Below are 19,493 nucleotides of genomic sequence, written 5' to 3' on the forward strand. Positions count from 1 at the left end.
GAGCTGGCATTTCTGGTTTAAAGGAGACTAAGGTGGAAAACAGGAGTTAACAAAAAGTGGTGGGTTTTATAATCTATGCTGAGAGCAGAAGTGAATTTTTCCAAAATGGATTAATCAGAAAATTTGGCCAAAGGTATGTGTCCTACCTAGATGGGTAACAAAAAGGAACCATACTGGAAGGGTTATGAGACCCCACACCTCGGTCCCTCTTCCCAACACCTGCTCCTCACACCTTCATTTTCTCATTCTTATCTTTGTGTTTTCTTATGAAGCAAAATATATTTTTGCTTATTATGTAAATTTACTCTTAAATTTCCTCTTGGCTTTATTTGGTCAGATAGGATTTTCTGCACATTTATCCCAAAGGAGAAATGTGTCAGTAGAAATCAGAAAGAAAAAAAAAAGTGAGTATCCACGTCTATCCGAATGACTAAATTGAAAAATAAACAAACAGACAGACAGTTCTGAGTACTGACACGGATGTGGAGCAACCAGATCTCTCACGCGCTGCTGGCGGGAATGCAAAGTGGCACAGCCCCTTTGGAAAAAGTTTGCTGGTTTCTTCTAAATTTAAACATCCACTTGCCATATGACCTAACAGTCTTACATCTAAGCATTTACCCAAGAAAAGTGAAACTATATACAAAATACATAAACCTGTCCACAGATGTTAAAAGCAGCTTTTTTCATAACAGCCAGAAACTGGAAAAAACACAAATGTTCATCAACTGGTGAAAATACTGTGGTATATCCATAGAATGAAATACTATTAAGCAATAAAAAGGAATGACTTACAGATACATGCAAGAGCGTGGATGAACCTCTAAAGTATTATGTTAAAGCATTAGGAAAGAAGCCAGATTCAGAAGGCTACTTATTACATGGCCTTCTGGAAAAGGCAAAACTATAAGAACAGAAAACAGATCAGTGGTTGTCAGGGGCTGGGGATGGGAGAAGTGGGTTCATTAGAAGAGGGACACGAAGGAACTTTTTGAGGTGATGGAAGTATTCTCTATCTTGATTGTGGTGATGATTAGTTACATGACTGTACACATTTGTCAAAACTCATAGAACTGTATACCTAACAAAGTAAATTTTGCTGTCTGTAAATTACATCTGATTAGAAAAAATATTTGTATTTCTTTAGCTTTTGAGTTTCGAGTTTCAAAATCCTAGGTCATCAAGGGTAAGAAAAAAGGACTTTAGGCAAGAACAAGGTATGTGGGAGAAAACACCATAAATGAAAGCAAGATTTCCTCACTTCTATCCTTCACTTGAAAGGGATTCCCTAGACCCTGAGAGATAGGGAAGAGAGAGGAAGAGGAAATGATTCGCGAGGCCTGGAGATGTAGAGGCTGAACTTAATGCGACCCACAAGAAGGATTAGAATCCCTGTTCACCAGCTTCCCAGCCTATGACTGAGTGATAGGGAAACACAACTTGTTGGCGTCCAGGCCACACTGGTGAGGACTTTCCTTGGGCAGCAGATTGCTCATCACCCTCTGACCAGACAGCTGAAATGACTCATGTATGTTCCCCCAAGACTTTGCCCAGCTCTCTGTCCGGCTTACCCCAGATGGAGAAATCCTCCTGCCTTGCTATTACATGAGTGACTGCCCGCCACGCCATGCTCCCCACCACTTGTACTTGGTTAGACTGAATGAAACCATTTAAGAACCTTCACTCCCACCAGGAGATGTAAAACATGCCCACTTTAGTTACCTTTCCTGTCTTCTAAACTTTTCTCAGGAATTCCCTGGCGGTCCAGTGGTTAGGACTCTGTGCTTTCACTGCCGAGGGCCTGGGTTCAATTCCTGATCTGGGAACTAAGATCCCGCAAGCCGTGCGGTGCGGCAGAAAATAAATAAATAAATACATAAATAATAAGTAAACTTCTCTCATTTACCTTATTGTTTCCAGTGGAAGGAAGGTAAAAGCTGAAGCAATCTTTCCTTTCCTCCACGTACATTCAATAAATATCATGTCTCCTTTTGGTTTGGGATTGAAAGGAATAATTCTTTTGTTGGCTGGCTGACCATCCATTACATCCACACAATTTTTTTTTTTTTTTTTGGCCACGCAGCTTGTGGGATCTCAGTTCCCCCATCAGGTATTGAACCCGGGCTATGGCAGTGAAAGCCCGGAATCCTAACCACTAGGCCACCAGGGAACTCCCCACGATTATTTGTTCATTAAACATTCACTGCTCGGCTATAAAGAGTCTGGGTCCCTGCCCAGGAAGGAGATAGACAATAAACTTGGTAAGGGCCATTGAAGAGGCCTGAGTCAAGTGCTATAAGGAAGGACCCAGTGGGAGACAGGCAGAAAGGGGCCGCTGTGAAGCCTTTCTAGAACTATACTTTCTAGTCCAAGCCAGTAATTGCTGTGGTAACTCTGAGCTTTTCTTTACTGGGCAACCCTCTCTCTCCCTTGTTACACAAGCACTCCCTGAAAAGATTGAGAAAACTCCCTGAGGGCAGGGACCTAGTCTAGTTATCCCTAGCACACTGCCTGGCTCAAAAACACTTGCTGGGGCTTCCCTGGTGGCGCAGTAGTTAAGAGTTCCCCTGCCAATGCAGGGGACACAGGTTCGAGCCCTGGTCCGGGAAGATCCCACATGCCGCAGAGCAACTAAGCCCATGTGCCACAATTACGGAGCCTGCGCTCTAGAGCCCGCAAGCCACAACTACTGAGCCCACGTGCCACAGCTACTGAAGCCCGCGCGCCTAGAGCCCACGCTCCGCAACAAGAGAAGCCACCGCAATTAGAAGCCCGCGCACCGCAACGAAGCGTAGCCGCCACTCGCCGCAACTAGAGAAAGCCCGCACGCAGCAACCAAGACCCAACGCAGCCAAAAATAAAATAAATAAAATTAATAAATTTATAAAAGAAAAAAAAGACTTGTTGAAAGAATGGGTAAGTTATTGTCCTTGGGGATATTTAATATTTGCCAAATATACAGAAATAAAGAAATATAAAATAAAACATGTTCAGAAAGTGCATGCAAAGAAAAAGGATGATTATAAACCAGCCTACTAATAATCCTTGTTATTTGACTATTGGTGCACATGCATTTTTCCACTTTGAATAGCACACATCCGTGCTTTGCTTTTACCACTATTTAAGCAACAAAAACCAACATTTCTTTAGCTCTGGGGTGCCAGGCACTTAATGCGCATCATCTCACTTAGTCCTTACAACAACCCTCTTTTACAGATGAGTCAGCTGAGCCTCAAAAGGTAACCAACCTATCCAAGGTCACACAGCTAACTAGAGCCTGGAAGCCTGCTTTTTAATCCCCAAGTGCCTGGTAGTCTCATGCCCGCAGGCAGAAAAGATCTCTCCAGGCATTCCCCTGTTGAGTTCTGCCTGCCTTATCTGCTTTTTCAGGTAAGTCTCCCTCAGGCTGAATCTAGCTCTACCTAAGGCAAGATGAAATATCTGATACATTGGACACAACAGGTCCAAACCAGTTATGTCAGTGGTAACTCTGACCTTTTCTTTGCAAGATGACTACCCAACTCCCCCTGGTTAAGCAGAAACTCCCAGAGCTCCCTCCTATAGCCAGGGCCCCAGAAGGTTAGTGGCTTTCCTTCTCCTCAACCTGCCTCTCTCATGTGGCTGACATTCTCGCTGGTACTATTTCTTTATAATATTGTTGAGATATATACACGAAATGAAACCTGAGCCCTGGGTATGTCTGGTCACCATGGAAACGACTTCAATCCTGAGTGCCTCCAGGAGATGTGGGTGCTATTCTTCCAATGGTCGTGGAAATAAGGGTCTGGGAACTGAACAAAGCTAAAACAAGCCCCTGTTGGACTCATGGCAGTTTTGGTAATAAATACCATGTTCAATATAGGACTGTGTCATCAGCAGCGTGATCAACCTATATTCTCAATTTCTGACACTGCGCTGGCTTGGTTCAGAACATATCAGCCCAATGAACATCAGCTCAAATTATCCTTCTTTTGTGAAGGGATGTTTTAAAACACTATGAAGGTGGCTCAAAGATTATGGTAGAAAAAAAAAAAACATAAACAGTCATAAATTTCAAGTACATTCTGTAGATGAATTTTTGCTTCTGGGAATGGGAAACCAAAGTTTTCCCAAGAGACTCCATTATTAAAGCCATAAATAAAACATCCCTGATTCAGCGCCTTGGTTGCTGTGCTTGTGTGGCCGCGCTTTGGAGAAGTGGCTCAGAATTGGAGACAGGCAGTCCAGGGAGGCTGGGGAGGTGAGCTCATCTGAGAACACCCTGCTTCTTCTCCCACAGGTTGCTAGCACATCAGTCCAGGGTGTAAGGATAATGAGCAAATTTTGCTTTATTGAAGACGACCCAAAGATGGTTACTACAAACATTTCAAACAGGATCCGAAAATGCAAGGATGTTTTTCTAGCTGACACCCTTCCTTTTTTTTTTTTTTTTTTTCCATAAAAGTACACACTCTCCTCTCGAAATAAAAGCAAGCAGCGTGGTGCAGGGACCACTCACCTGATTGCTTAGGTGCCCTGTGTTTCAGTTCCAGTTCTGGCTACTTACCAGGCCCGTGACCAAGTGTTGGTTACTTAACCTCCCTGGGTGTCAGCCTCCTTTGTGGAGGGATGACTGTTGGATCCTAAACATCCTATGTGCTAGTAGTGCCCATAACAGTGAGTTCCAATCACTCAGCAAATAAAAAAGGACAAGTGACACATGTTAAGGCCTATTTGGTCTGGGCAATGTGCTGGGCCCTTTACGGCTGTTATTTGATCCTCACAGTAACTTATGCATCGTTGCTGGTACCCCCAGTTTACAAATGGTGGAAACTAGTCCTGAGAATTGCAGTGACTTCCTCAAAGTGATCAATGGATAAGCATGCAGTCAGGCTTCAAATCCCCATCTGTCCAACTCCAAAGCAACCTTCTTTCTATTTGACCTTGCTAATATCTGAGCTTGGAATAAATCATTAACATGATTTTAATTCAAAATAAATATAACTCGCTAGTTCTGTCATAGTTTTCAAATAATTTGCTGATGCCTTGAAAAATTCAGCTTCTCTAGCTATTCTGTCTCTCATAAAAAAAATGATCCCACGTCACTTGGGAATTAGAAGAATCTTCATGCAACATGAACTTTTAATCCTTGGCTTGTTCAAGCTGGCCTGGAGCATCACCCCTAATGGCCCCATAGAACTGCCCTGTGTTAGGATACTTCAGTCACTTCGGCGTGGGTAAGTTTTTGGGTTTCTATCTTTTAAATCAGTCTGAACAACTGAAAGTAACACTTTTTTTTCCCCTCAAAAGAAATGAAAAATAATAGTGCTGCAATCAACAGCCGTGAAATCCTGTAAAATAAAGGTATAATACAACAACTCTTCCTCAGTTCTAAGCTCTTGGCTTCCAGTGGAAAAGCCATGGTTTCCATTTCACGAAAAAAGAATAAAATATGAGAGAGCAAAATAGCCATGACATTTTGGGTGTGTGCTTAGTCAGATCTGCCAGAAAGTTTCCTATTTGGTAGTTATTCGTTTTTCCTGAACAGCAGGCTGGGGACACAGATATGGTGTGGGCTTCAGAATCAGAATAAGAGTTAAAAAAAAAATCCCAGCTCTTCCATGGACATGTTATTTATGCTCTCTGAACCTCAGTTTCTTCCTCTGTAAAATGGGGATGCTTCGTGGGATTGTTTTGAAATTAAACAAAAAATACACATAAAGAGCAAAATACAATCGTCTTCTTTATCCCACTCCAAATGCAAAACAGACTTGAGCAATTCATAATGATAACAATCATTTTATTATCATTGACTCTTTACTGGCACTGGGCTAGCCCTTTCCATAGATTACCTTTTTATTAAGGGAAACCAGTATTTGAAACCACGTGTTCTAATTCCAGGGCTTGCCCTGTGCCCTGCTCTGGTACACTATTATTGGGTTCAGATTAAAGGATTTATGAGCAATTGCTTCTGCAGGAAACAGCTGCCTGAGGGTCGTGGTCCGTGTGGCTAGATATTTGGCCAACAGTAGGGAAAGCCATGCATAATCCTTTGTTCTCACTCAGCACAATTAGTACCCCTGCTTTTCTGCTCCCTGGGGTTAGTTTCCTGACTAGACTAGGCACATAATAGATGCCCCCAAAGTACTTGCTGAATAAATAAATGCAAATTAGTAAACTGATTGCTCACAGTGTAACCATTTACTTTATGTAATATTTAATGCTAACCTCTTCTCCATTCTTCTCTTAGGGAAACTAACATGTTAAAGAGACTTTTTTCTTAACCTGTTAAGTCTCCGCATTAATTCAGTGTTCACCAAGCACTTATTAAGTACCTACTATTAATCAAGGGGCCAAGGATTACATATGTAATCCATTACTGAGTATTAAAAAACAACAAAGCCCTGCTTATATTCAGCTGTGGAATACACAATACTTTTAGGTAGCATTGACCTTTGTGGCTTTGTTTAATTTTCTAATTTGCATTCCCTGAACCCTACTTATTAGGCAGTCATGGTGGGCAGACTGGGAAAGTGTCTTTTTTTTTTTTTCTGGAGTATAATTGCTTTACATACAATGTTGTGTTAGTTTCTGCTGTACAACAAAGTGAATCAGCTATACGTATACATATATCCCCTGTCTCTTGAGACTCCCTCCCACTCCCCCTATCCCACCCCTCTGGTCATCACAGAGCACAGAGCTGAGCTCCCTGTGCTATACAGCAGCTTCCCACTAGCTATCTATTTTACACATGGTCGTGTATATATGTCAATGCTACTCTCTCAATTCATGCCCCCCCACGCCCCCGCTCCCAGGTCGACAAGTCTGTTCTCTACGTCTGTCTCTTTTCCCGCCCTGCAAATAGGTTCATCAGTACTGGGAAAGTGTCTTGTGAAGCCACACTAGAATTAAGGCTAGAGAGGAATTCCCTGGAGGTCCAGTGGTTACGACTCCACGCTTCCACTGTAGGGGGCATGGGTTCAAACCCTGGTCTGGGAACTAACATCCTGCATGCCACATGGCATGGCCCAAAAAAAAAAAAAAAAGAAAGAAAGAAGGCTGGAGAAGAGAGAGGCTGAAATTTGGAACACGGTGTAGGGAAAGAACAAAGAACATAGGGCTGTGAAGTCAGATTGACTATGATTCCTGATCCCGTCACTAGCAAACCTCAATTCTGTCATCTACAAAATGAGGATGATCAGCATTTGTCACTGCTTTCCCACAGGGTGGGAAGGACTCCTAGAATGATATGAGGAAGTACCTCACTGTGAAGATCCTACATGAGGTCACAGAAGCAAAGCACCCAACACAGGGTCTCACGCAAACCAAGCACTCCATGAACATCTCTGCTCTCCCCTCCCTTTCTTCCAGCGTGATCTGGACAGCCACTGTGGGCTATGAGAGCTTGCAAAGGCGAGGAGGGTCCGAGGGCTGCTGGTCTGAGACTGGTTGTCTCCTGCACATGTTATCTTTTCTCTCCTCCCTGCCTGCCAAAGGCAAACAGGAATGAAATGATAACAGGCATAGGCATTGAAGCAAAACAGGTCACAGGAATAAGATAATGCACTCAAGGACAAATAAAAGTTAACTGTAGCTGGGCCCAGAATAGGTAAGTAAAAAGTCTACGGACGTAGAGAAGGTATTTCCTATTTTATAGGGGATAGGCTTTTCAAATATTATCACCAATGTGAAAACTCACAAACACATACACTTGTGTGGCTTTAATATCCTCTTTGCTATTTTGGTTGCCTGCACAAGGTGGGAACTCTATAAGTTATGGATGCAAGCTTTTGAAAAAGTGCTTTAAGATACAGTATAAATTGATGATGTCTAGGCAAATATGTTTAGCCTTGTTAAAACTGTACTTACAATGACTAGCTATGCAAGGTTGTGTGTGCATATGGACAAGACTAGAGGAAAGGTACTTGGGGAAAAAGACAGCTACTTTATTAGGATGGTTGAATTGCCTTACTCAGTGGCTAGAACCTAACATGTTTAATATTTGTCCAGTGAGTGAGAAGACTTGATTTTCCATGTATTACAACTGTGAATATTTATCTCCCTTTGTTAGCCAACCATTCAGAGATAATGTTGCCTCTTTTTGACATTATTTTGTTGTTTTACTTTTTTTCCCCTTCATCTAATGTAATTCTATCTCTAAAGAAAATTGGTATAAACAGAAAAGCTTGCAGAGTCTAAGAATATGGGGCTTAGTAGACAGAAATGATACATTTCCGCATTTCTGATCTCCAAAGCCAGGAGAAATGTTTGTAGATAAACAGAAGACCTGATTTGTATTCATCAATCAGCCAAGTGTCCTTAGGGAAAATAACCCCTCAGGGCCTCAGTTGACAGATCTGTGAATAGGGTTAGACAGATGACCACCTACAGGTCTGTCAGTTACTTTAAATGTTAAATGTCAAGATAAAACATGCCGGGTCAATTAAGACAGATGAGCCCTCCAAAGAATTAATATTTGAAAACTTTATTTTCTCAAATGAGCACCAACACAGATTGGAAATATGACAGAAACAATGCACTTTTCTCTAATATTGAATCACTATGTACAAATACAGGAAAAGGTGAAGACAAATTACTTGAAAATAATTATCTTTGTTATTGAAGCAAAGTGACCTGAAAATGCCACTGAAAAAAAAATTTTTTTTAATTAAAAAAAAAAAAAAGAAAAACAAAACCCAAACCCAACAAATACAGTTTGTAAACACAAGCATAAATAGAGTCTGTATTGAAAGATAGTCTCTGCAGGTTGGAAAAGGGAACTGACTCTCACTTTCACCAAAATGTTATACAAAAACACACGGACAGATAGAATTTGGTAATATGAGAACAGCTTGTTTCTTCTTGGCTTTACCTTTCACTGCTGGCCAATTTCACGACTGTATTTTATTTTTAAATATTAAATATCTCTTTCCTTGAACTAGACCACTACCATGTTTTCTCATTTGAGCAGACTCTTTTTTTAAAATATGTAAGATGATTGTGTTCAAGATTTGATTTCCCAGCCTCTTCCTGAACCTGAGGCAATCTGACCTTAAAAAAAAAAAAAAGAAGTGTTTACCTCCAAGGTATGTGTATTATTTTATTGACGTTCTTTCTACCCAAACCAGTTTAATGTTTAACATGATGTGGATTCCACAACAGCTGGAGCCCTGGGTTCATGATGAATACACTCACATCTCAGTGAGAAACACAGCTTTGACTCTGCTTGATCTTCACAACAACAGATTTCCTTTACAGTCTGTAAAAGTTGAGCACACAAAGAAAGACAAAGGAGCAAACAGGCAACAGCTCCATGCTCAGGAAAACAAAATCCTCGAGGGTTGTGCTGTTGGTCCTCTCAGAAACAAAACCACCAGAGAAAAAGAGAAGAAAAATCTTATGTGCCCAAGGTGTAAACTGTAGGTACAGTGTCCCCAGTAAAAACGAAAACAGGAGGCACAATCCAAAGTGCTTTACACACACACACACACACACACACTTAAAAACAAGACTCCAAGACTCCAATCTGTTGGAAATTCTTCCAACAAGAGGAATCACTCTAATTTGTTACTAAATTTATTTGATTTTATCTATTTTCTTTTCTAGCCAAGAGTGGTGCAAGAAAATATTTCAATTCTCAACTTGGTAATGTACTGCAGAGTCTGTTCCATTAGGAAGAAATGCAGAGAGGCATTGCTTTATTGCCTCCGTCCAGAGTAAAGTGATGGAGATCTTTTTTTTTCTTTTTTCTTTTTTAAGAGTATATTGGTGATCACTGTTTCCCTTAAGATATACTTCAAGAAATGCAGAGGAAACCACAGCATTTAAAAATGAAAATAAAAAGTGCTCTCAGGGGATCTGAGAAAACAGCACCAAATATATTATTTAAAAAATTAAATATTATTTACAAAAGTATATTTCACAAGCAACTGTTTCTTATATATCCACTTGAAAATCTTTTTGTCCAGGGGACACCTCTCTTTTACACACTGATCCACCAGTAAAGATTTACTCTGCTGTCAGGGGAACTGGGGGAGCACTCAGGCAGGCCCAGCTGACGATCGGTGGACATCAGCAGCCTGAGACTAATATCCCGCCCGGCAGGCTGGGTGTAATCCCGGACCGCCGAGGCCATATGACTTAGGGAGGTACCGGGGAGATGGAACTAGAGTCTGCCGGTTGGACTTCCGTTGAAAATGAAGGCAGCTGCTGGCTGAGGTATAAAACTTCTTCTGAACCTCAGTATAAATAAAAGGTTTTATACCTTTTCCTTTCTCACTTCTTCTCCCCTTCCCTACTCCCTGCACCCCACCCTAGCTTTATCATTGAACTCCAATTCCCCAAACATCCCAGGGGTGAATAGATGAGGTCTTTGGTTATGCTCTGAGTCAATAATTTGGTGAGGAAATTAAGAAACGAACTGACTGAGGCCTTGAGTTGATGCATCTCCATCGCTCAGCTGCGGTCTCTCCAATGCTACAGACGGTAGATAGACAAGCCATGAATGAAGCTAAAGTTATAAGAAGCACTTTTGGTTGACACAAAGGGAAAGCCTGATGAGTCGGGTTTTCTTCCCCTGTTGCAACATGCTGCTCAGATCTCTGGCACCAACTACAGTGCCATGCACCCATTGGATGCTCGATGGATAGTAACTGAAGAAAATTCCAGAACCGGGGTCTAACTGGAGCCTGCTCTGATCCGTGTAAGAGTCAGAGGCCCCACCCCCACAAACACAGCAGCACATCAGCCTCCTCTGCCCCTTGAAAATTCTAGGGCACCTCATGTCCAGTTTCTGTGTCACCACGCTCCGTTTTTACACACTTACCCATGTCCTCCCCAACCCCCCATACCGTCTTCTCTTTATGGAAAGGATTATCGATAGCCAGGATGTTTCCTGAGTCAAGGGGCTAATCAAAATACAGAAATGAGGGCCACTGCCTTCAGCAGGGATGGGGAGGGGAATCTATGATTTCTATGCTGGCAAGCCAGTTGAGGAATGTGAAAGTTGAATTTTTTTTTTATTGAGATCTGGGGCCTGGGAGCCAGAGGAACTATTTCTCTGGGATCAGAAATGAAAAGACTTCTTCTGAACCTCAGTCTGCTTTTTAGTAACGTGGAGAGAACAACTTAATCTCCCAGGCTACTAAAAGCACCAAAAGATGTGGGCAAGAAGCCTTCGGGAACAAAATTCGATTTTTAAGAATCCTCTTTGTCTTACAGAAGCTGTCTGCTGCTAAACGTGGGGCTGGGCAGGACCACACCCATCTCAGCCCCTCGTTCCACGATCAACACACAGAGACTCAAAAAGGCATTTCCACAACAGACTCGCCCCCTCTGGGAATTTGGCTTAATTCTGAAAATGTCCTGGGTTGGCTGCTTTAATCTTGGTTAAGAATTTTACAGGTTCTCATCTCCATGAACTCACTCTTTCGTGACTTTTAAGGTGAATTTTCCTATGGGATCAGCCTACTTGGGGAATGAGATGCTGAGAATTACCTAACAAAACCTACACATATCTTAGCAATAACAATATTTTCAGTCTAAGCAATGAAATTATAACTCAGTTAAATGAGTTTCGGTCATGCACCACGTACTGGCTAAATTGCTGTAGAACAGACTTCACAGTGTTGATTAAACGTAACAAACTCCTCTCTCTCTCAAGAGCCTTACAGGGATTTGTTCTCCACTTCCCTAATATAACGAACTTTGGATGGGGAGGTGGGGAGTGGGGTGTAATACTGGAATTTATAACTTGCCGTTTGACATCAAATCTGAGACCTTCCCATTGCTGGATCAAGTTGACAGATCTGTCTCCACACAAAACATTCAAGTAAAAGAGAACAGCTAGGGGCATGAGGAATCTACCAGCCAGGTTATCACTAAGCTCAAAGCCTTGGGACTTTGTTTTCCACGATCTACAATGATAGAACTGGAGAAAAACACCCAAAACTCTACGTACAAAGAATTGCTGATCTCAGTGAAGCCATTGCATGCCAAAGAAGAAAGATGCACTTAACCTGTTATGGTTCAAACCTAAACTATTCCCGGCAATGCCCCACCCCACCCCACCCCCCTCCTTGCCACAATGCTCTTCTCTTACTAAGGTTCAGAAGAAAAGGTCAGTCAGAACTGCTAACTGGTTCTACTTTTTATTTTCTCTGGCCCAGTATCAGAGCCATTTCTGCAGGAGCTCCTAAACTGCACCCCCCTTTGTTCCCTGTTATCCTCCATCACTGATTTTACTTGGTTGCTGGTCAAAGCCTTTGGGACGTTTGGATCTTGCACCCATTGCAAATGGCAGTCCCCTCTCCTGTCACCTACAGTGGCTGAAGAGGCAAAGATGATTACCCAGAGGAGCAGTGAGGCATCAGAGTCATCAAAACCATCTGGGCTTTTCCCGAGTCACTCACTGCTGCCAGGACACTCCCCACCCAGCTCGGCCCAGGGGAACCCGGCCGGCCCCTGCCCTGCCAGCTAGAATTAGGGCCACTTCTTGTGCTCATTTGCTAACCTGGCACATTTGGTGTCAGGAACAGAAGCTTCTGATCAGAGAGAATGCAGTCATGAGGTATTTTTTTTTTCTCTTTGTCCTCTTAGACAAGTCGATTATTTCAAGCCTACGTTCCCAGGTCTCCAGGAGCAGCACAAGTTTGTTCCTACCTCTACCCTCCCGTCCCCTACCCACCCGGGACCCTCATGGTTCCCCTCTTCCTCACACCCCTGCGCCGTGCCACTGTTCTCCTGACAAGAGGCCATCAGGCAGCTCTTCAAGGGCCCCAGGGCCTTTATCAAAGTGGGCTGCCGCTATGCGGGCAGGCATCTGTTCCTTTCGTTGTTTTGCTTTCAGCCAACACTAGAACAGAGAGAGAAGCCAGGATCGACTCACAAACAGATACAAAGCAAAGAGACAGAGAGACAGCAATTTAGAGGCTGGTCACCAGAAAGATGGTGGCAGGGTGGGAGAACGCCCCAGATGGCAAGGCCCCTAAATGGATGGAACCAAGTGTTCAGTCACTCTCTCACGCTTGGGTAGAATGTTCGGTTGGATGGCATTCACGTGGACACTGGGTTGGGTAGATGTTCTCCAATCAGTCCCAGCCATTGTCCTTGATCATGTGTGCTAGCTCAATGATGTATTTGCCTTCTTTATATTTCTGGCTGCTTTCAAAGGCATGTTCCTAGGAAACACAAAGGAAGAGAAAAGACACTGAATGACCGAAGACAAGCAGATGACTTTTGGAGCACAGGAGCCAAGGCGGGGCCAATGACAGGTACCAGGACCCACTGAAGTCTGGCTCCGGCGTCACCCAGACTCACTGAGAATTCCTACCACTCAGCACACTATGTCCCCTCGGCTTAACTGCTGCACTGAGGCATCAGCAGGACTTTCTCAATATTTACAATAGAATTTAAATATTTTTAAATTTAAATGTTCTGAATTTAAATATTCTAAATATTTTCTCAATATTTGCAATAGCGTTTCTTCAGGATCTTTGCTCATTCAAGTCTCTGGCCAAACGTCACCATCTCAGTAAGGTCTTTACTGAAAATCACAACTTCCCAGGCAGCAATCCCTCCCTGCCCGCCTCTTTTCCTGCTTTATTTTTCTCCACAGCACTTACCACATTCAAACATGCAGTATAACTTGCATATCTATTTTGTGTTTTGTCTGTCTCCCACTACCACAAGATAAACTTCATGTTTTGTTCACTGATAGATCCATCTATATATATATGTATGTGTGCGCGTGTGTGTGTGTGTGTATGTGTGTATAAAATCTTAGGGGCACTTGGTTTCTGATGTTTACCAGAAATCTGCCCTATGGAGGTATCCATAAAGTTTCTGTGTCATTATTTTATTTTATTATTATTTTTTGGCCCGTCTGTGCAGCTTCTGGGATCTTAGTTCCCCGACCAGAGATTAAACTCAAGCCCTCGGCAGTGAAAGCCCAGAGTCCTAAACACTGGACTGCCAGGGAATTCCCACTGTGTCATTATTTTAAACTGTGCTTGTTAGGCTTAGAGAAAAGACATTCAGGAACAGAAACAAAATATATTGTGAGGCCAAACAGGTCTCTCTTTTATTTCTTATCTTGCTATTTCCATGTCAGATGTGTTAAGTTTGTTTTTCCGTCATTGCTTTTCTCCAGGGAAAAAGGAGCTGTATGAACTCCAGGCTGAAGGACCTGGCAGCCCTTGAGCCCTACCCAGCTGCCAGGCCTCCAGAGAAGGGCAAACCCAATGCAAACCAGCTGGGAGGTTACCAGCTGAAACTTACAGCACTGCAGGCTCTCCCAGCTAATAAGCCCCACAGAAATAAGTCCTGCCTAGGAGTAGGATCAAGGTGATATTCTATTTGCAGACACAGATACAAAAAACCATCTTGGTGTATCATCTGAAAAACACTGGGTATCAGGGTCATCAGATGGCAAAGCTCAATGTGCAGAGCAGTGGACATCAGCTCTCCCTCCCGAGTCCCTAAATTAGGAAGGAGCTAAATAAATCCTACTGTCGATAGATTCTGGGCAGCATTTGTATGGACTGTATCTTCTGTTCTAGAGCTCAGGGGCTCCGGGTCTCAGAACAAGAGTTCAGACTCCAGCCTCTTGTTGAGAGAGGAATCATTCCACATAGCGGAGAGGGGAGGAGCACCGAGAGAAAGTGCAAACACACCACACACATACAAGAGCTGTGTGCTCAGCAGTAATTTCCCTGACACCTCATTATTCCCCAGCTCCGTTTGTGTGTGTGTGTGTCTGTGTGTGTGTGTGTGATGTGTACACAACCAGAGGAATGTGGTTTGGGAATAGGACCTATTGTTCCATAGTAGTGTATTCAGGATAGAGAGGAGGAAAAAACAAAACTAGGAAAGTGACAGTGTGTCCCTATTAAACAAAAAAAAAGAAAGAAAAAAGTCAACACCCCCCCAAGCCACAGGGCACTTGCAAAATGTCACAACTGGATTCCAGGAGACAGCACTAGATCTGGAACTGAAACAAACATCCCCCCTAAACCCCACGTCTACGGCTTCCTAGCATCAGAAGCATCATTGAAGCGTCTGACTTCCTTTTACAATTTACAAAATTATAAACTTTCTATTTACAAAATTGGGATAATTACAAGTACTTCACAGGGTTATTATTAAGGGTCGGAAGGAATAGTAGAGTGAAAGGTTGGAGCACTGGGCCTGGCATGGGAGAGGTGATCAATGAATGTTTGGGGAGATGGATGGATGGTCCTCTGTTGTCCTATCCAGCTGTTGTAACTTCACCTGCGGGTTTTCCCCCTTGGTATCATGACTATAAACACCCTGAGGGCAAGAACTAGATCTCATTCGCTATTGTATCCAGCACAAAGGTTCTTAATAAAGCTTTGTCAAAGGACTGAATCCTTTTACCTGAAGAAAGGAGCAAAACCAACGAAGTCAGATTTATCTTCTGTATATAAATCCAGCACACGTTCAAGGAATAAGACAGCCAAGAAGTTGGGAAACAAAGAGGAAGCAGAACACTTTTGGATAATCAAAACCAGAACTGTGGTCCCCCAGATCACTCAGAGGGGACCAGTGACCATACAGGGGGAGAAGGGCCAAGGCCAGTTTCTCCCGTAGGAAGCTGTGGTTAAACCTTCTTGGCATCATGAAACACAGTGTCCAGGATTTTTCGTTCTCATTCTGAACATTTCAAGGAAGACATGAAAAGACGGAATCTAAAGGCCACGCTGCTGCACTGCAGACTTCACCTGCAGCAGTTTTTTAGATCTGCACTTTTTTTTCTTTTTTGGGGCCAAGCCACGGAGCTTGTGGGATCTCAGTTCCCCAACCAGGGACTGAACCCGGGCCACGGCAGTGAAAGCCCGGAATCCTAACCACTGGGCCACCAGGTAACTCCCCAAGATCTGCACATTTTTGAACTTTATTTATACGCTCCCTGCTCCCACGTATGCACAAGCTCCCCCACTATCAAAGTCCTGCAGAGTGGTGCATTTACTGCAGTCAACAAACCTACACTGATGCGTCCTCACCACTCTGTGGGCGGTTCTGACTACTCCTTCAGGCTCCTTCCCAAGCTAGCTGATGGCAGGTCCTATGAGCCAGCCCCACACTGACCCTCTGCAACTGACAGGACAGGGGATTTGAGGCGTTTTACATGGAATAAATTGCCCTCCCAGAAACAGGAAGACTCATTTTTCAATATTCCCACAATGAGAGAGAGGGCAGAGAAAAGCACTGTGAAAAGATCTGCCAATGATAATAATAACAATAACACAAGTTGACTTTCACTGAACACATACACCTCCTCTCACCCTGGCAAGGGACTGCCCGTTCTCCTAGGTACCAAGGAGATGTTAAAAATATCTGTGGAGTTAAACAGTGCAGGAATAAATGTCCAGTTGGGCAGGTCCAGCCATGACTATATCTGACAGTGGACATTAACTAACACAGTATTTGATGATGCCTAGCACAGGGGCTGGGACCTAAGAGATGTTTTGGGGACATTTACTGGAGCATCAAAGAACATGGGCTCTGCAGTCTGACCACCACCTGGACTCCTCTCCTCGTTTGGCCATGTAATGGCTAGACAACACTGGACATACTATTAACCTCCCTAAGCCTCAGTTTCCTCAGCCATAAACTAGGGATTAAAATGGGTAAATCCTTATCCTCTAAGGATTCTGTGAAGAGTAAATAAAATAATGTACGTCTGGAACGCAGTAAGTTGTCAGGAAATGTTATGTGCCATTGTTATTATTACTATTACTATTATTAATTAAATTGAGAGGGTGTGTGTGTGTGTGTGTGCGTGTATCAGGAGCAGGTGAAGAAAGAAGTACGACCAGTGACTGTCAGTGGAAAGGGGATGAGTGTGGCAAACAGAAGTGTGCCAGGAACTGCTCTTTGAGCCGAGTTTCCCATCCTGGTCAAAGATAATCCCACAAGGCCACGGGAGGCAAGTAGAAGAAAACATTCTTCTAACGTGTGGCTCTCAGCCAGTTCCTTCACGGCCCTCTCTCCACCAGTCAGACTCCTTGGTACTTACATATTTCCAGCCCAGAGTGGTTTTGCAGTTTTCACAGTAAATGTCTGCGACGGCGTGCAGTCCTGTTAGCAACACGCGCTCTTCTGCCGGCCCGCAGCCCACGTTAACTCTGTGCCAAGGGACAGAGAGAAAGAGCGGGGCGTCAGGCACATGCTCACCATCAGTTGTTCAAGCTGGACTTGCAGCAAAAAATTAACTGAGTACAGCTGCCTGAAGGGAAGCCAACACTGAGAAGAGCATCATCTCTAACTGAAACCAGGAATAACCTCCGAAAAGGTAGCCACAGGGAAACGTCTCCGTTGAGATGCATTTCAGATCTGCAAGTTCTGATTCAATGAGTCTACTAAAAGTAGTCTTTATGGTTGAGACTCTGCTCAGAATTTTTCTACCAAATGCTTTTAGCCTTGTGATTGAAGGGGACAAACTGACAACCACATTGAAGTCCACAGCCATGAGCACAGGTCCTCAGAGCTTCCTGAGGACTGACTGCAGCCAGAGATGTCAATCATGACGGCACAGTCCTGTCCTGATCACAAGGATGGGTGAGCCCCATCTATCAAATACATAGACTCCTTCACAGAGCACCTATTATTTTAGACTGAACACGCTAGATTTCCATTTTCACAGTTCATCAGGCTTGCTTTCCTAGAGAAAGCTGTAAATAATGCTGAGGGCTGTGGCAGACTGTGCATCTGTAGGAGGGGATGGAGGCTCTTCACTAACTCCACTTTATGAAGGCTCCTCCAACCTTAGTCCTCCAGCAGATCCTGGTGTCCTCTGTTCGCCCTCCTTCTCTTCCCCAGAGACACATCTCAGGTCTAGTTATGAGACCTCCCGTGTTGAAGCTCTCAGAAGCACTTCGGCTTCTTCACTAGGAGACTACAGCCCTCTGTACTTACTGGGGGTAGTGACTATATTATTTTTAGCCAAAGATGATGCCCCCCCAAAGTCCCCAAGGATGACTGGCTACCACTTGTGGTAAATAATGCTCCATGGATGTGTGTGTGTGTGTGTGTGTGTGTGTGTGTGTGTGTGTGTGTCAGAGAGGACAGGTTCCATTGTTTAATTATCATTGAGCGTTGCTTTTCCCCACCCCTCAATATTTGCACCGAACAATGGATGTACCATTCAGAGACACTCACACTGAGTTAAAGAGGTATGCTCGTCCTTGACTTCCTTGGAACGACTGAAATGCAAGAAGACAAATCGATAGTTAGAGATCCATTTCACCCACCCATTCGGGAAACCAGCCCCAAAGCACAACAATCATGACCTTGCAGGGCTGAAACGGCTAAAAGGGAGCAGTGAGCCAGTTAACCCTCCAGCTGGCAGATGGCATGGTGGGAGGAGGAGAAGGCAGAATAAACAGAGCTACAGAGCCCGGGTCAGCCCACACTCGGACTGTTTTCACCAGCCCAGGTAAGAAAATACCATTAATCCACACTGGCCTTTCCTGGACCCACTTGATTTCAGCCACCTGTACTGCCCACAGCTTTCAAGTCAGCTAGGGCATGGAAACCAGCACAAGCACCTCTGCTTGCCCTCTTGGTTCAACCCTGCAGAAGACAGCAAAGAATCCCCAAGGTAAGAATAAACCACCAAACCCACACTTCTCACTGGTCTTGCTTTCTTGGAAATCCTAACTGCTAGACCATCCTCCTAAATGGCAGCACGAAAGCTCTCCTTTTGAGGTGTAAGCAACTTCATCTCTAGATCACAGGAATGCTCATTAAGCAGTAATCCCACTTTAACTTCTAGCTTAAAGAGGAACTTCTTTCTTCTGGCTGGAGGATGGCAGGGAACAGGAGAAACAGGAGCCAGAGCTTGCCGTGCGATTTGGCATCTACTTCCAGTAACACAGGCCCTATCCGTGTTTTCCTCCTCTGGTTACACTGAAACGTCTGGCTGACATGAGCCATCCATGTACTGCATTTCTGCCTGCATTTTTAATGTGGCCTGACAACTGTACCCTGAATTAAACATCCTGGTCTGCTCTGAAGACCACTCTTAAAATAAATAAACAAACAAACAAATAAGGGACTCTCCCATGACCTCTGTTATTCACTGGCTGGAGAAATCTATGGGTGACTGGTTAACAGATGACCAAAGGGTAGGAGAGAACCAGACGGGACACAGATCACTGCCCATGAGACAGCTGTTGTCAGAAGCACAGGACTTTAGGGATCAGTGCTGCCAGCCGGAGAGAAAGGTAAAATTCTTGACCTGTGGAAAAACTGCCTTTGGGGAAGCTAGATTGTTGGTTGCCTCCAACATACAAATGTACCAGAAGCCTTGGCTCCCAGGTGCAGCTCTGAGCAGCAGGCAGATGTTCCCCAGCTGCTGCTCAGGCTGAAACCAGCTCTCTTTCCTTTGGGTCTTGAAACATCCCCGGGGAACATAAGAGCTCCAGGCTAGCACTGAGCATGAATAGCAGTGTCACAGCCTCGAAACCTGGAACCTGGAAGTCCATGCCAAG

At 43.9% G+C, this 19,493-nt stretch overlaps 1 protein-coding gene across 4 annotated transcripts in view; it reads right to left on the minus strand.

Moving 5' to 3' along the window:
• Positions 1-8,448: 8,448 nt before the first annotated feature.
• The window catches only part of YPEL2 (yippee like 2), a 64,865-nt gene continuing 53,820 nt past the window's right edge, over positions 8,449-19,493 (minus strand). For all 4 annotated transcript variants that reach the window (XM_007190292.3, XM_007190290.3, XM_028168568.2 and 1 more), the window contains 3 exons: positions 18,160-18,203; positions 17,018-17,126; positions 8,449-13,157 (listed from right to left, as the gene is read on the minus strand). In XM_007190292.3, coding sequence (XP_007190354.1) covers positions 13,068-13,157; positions 17,018-17,126; positions 18,160-18,203 — 243 coding nt within the window. In that variant the 3' untranslated portion in view covers positions 8,449-13,067. The remainder of the gene's footprint in view (positions 13,158-17,017; positions 17,127-18,159; positions 18,204-19,493) is intronic.

This window comes from Balaenoptera acutorostrata, chromosome 20 (genome assembly GCF_949987535.1).
Source record: "Balaenoptera acutorostrata chromosome 20, mBalAcu1.1, whole genome shotgun sequence".
NCBI lineage: Eukaryota > Metazoa > Chordata > Mammalia > Artiodactyla > Balaenopteridae > Balaenoptera > Balaenoptera acutorostrata.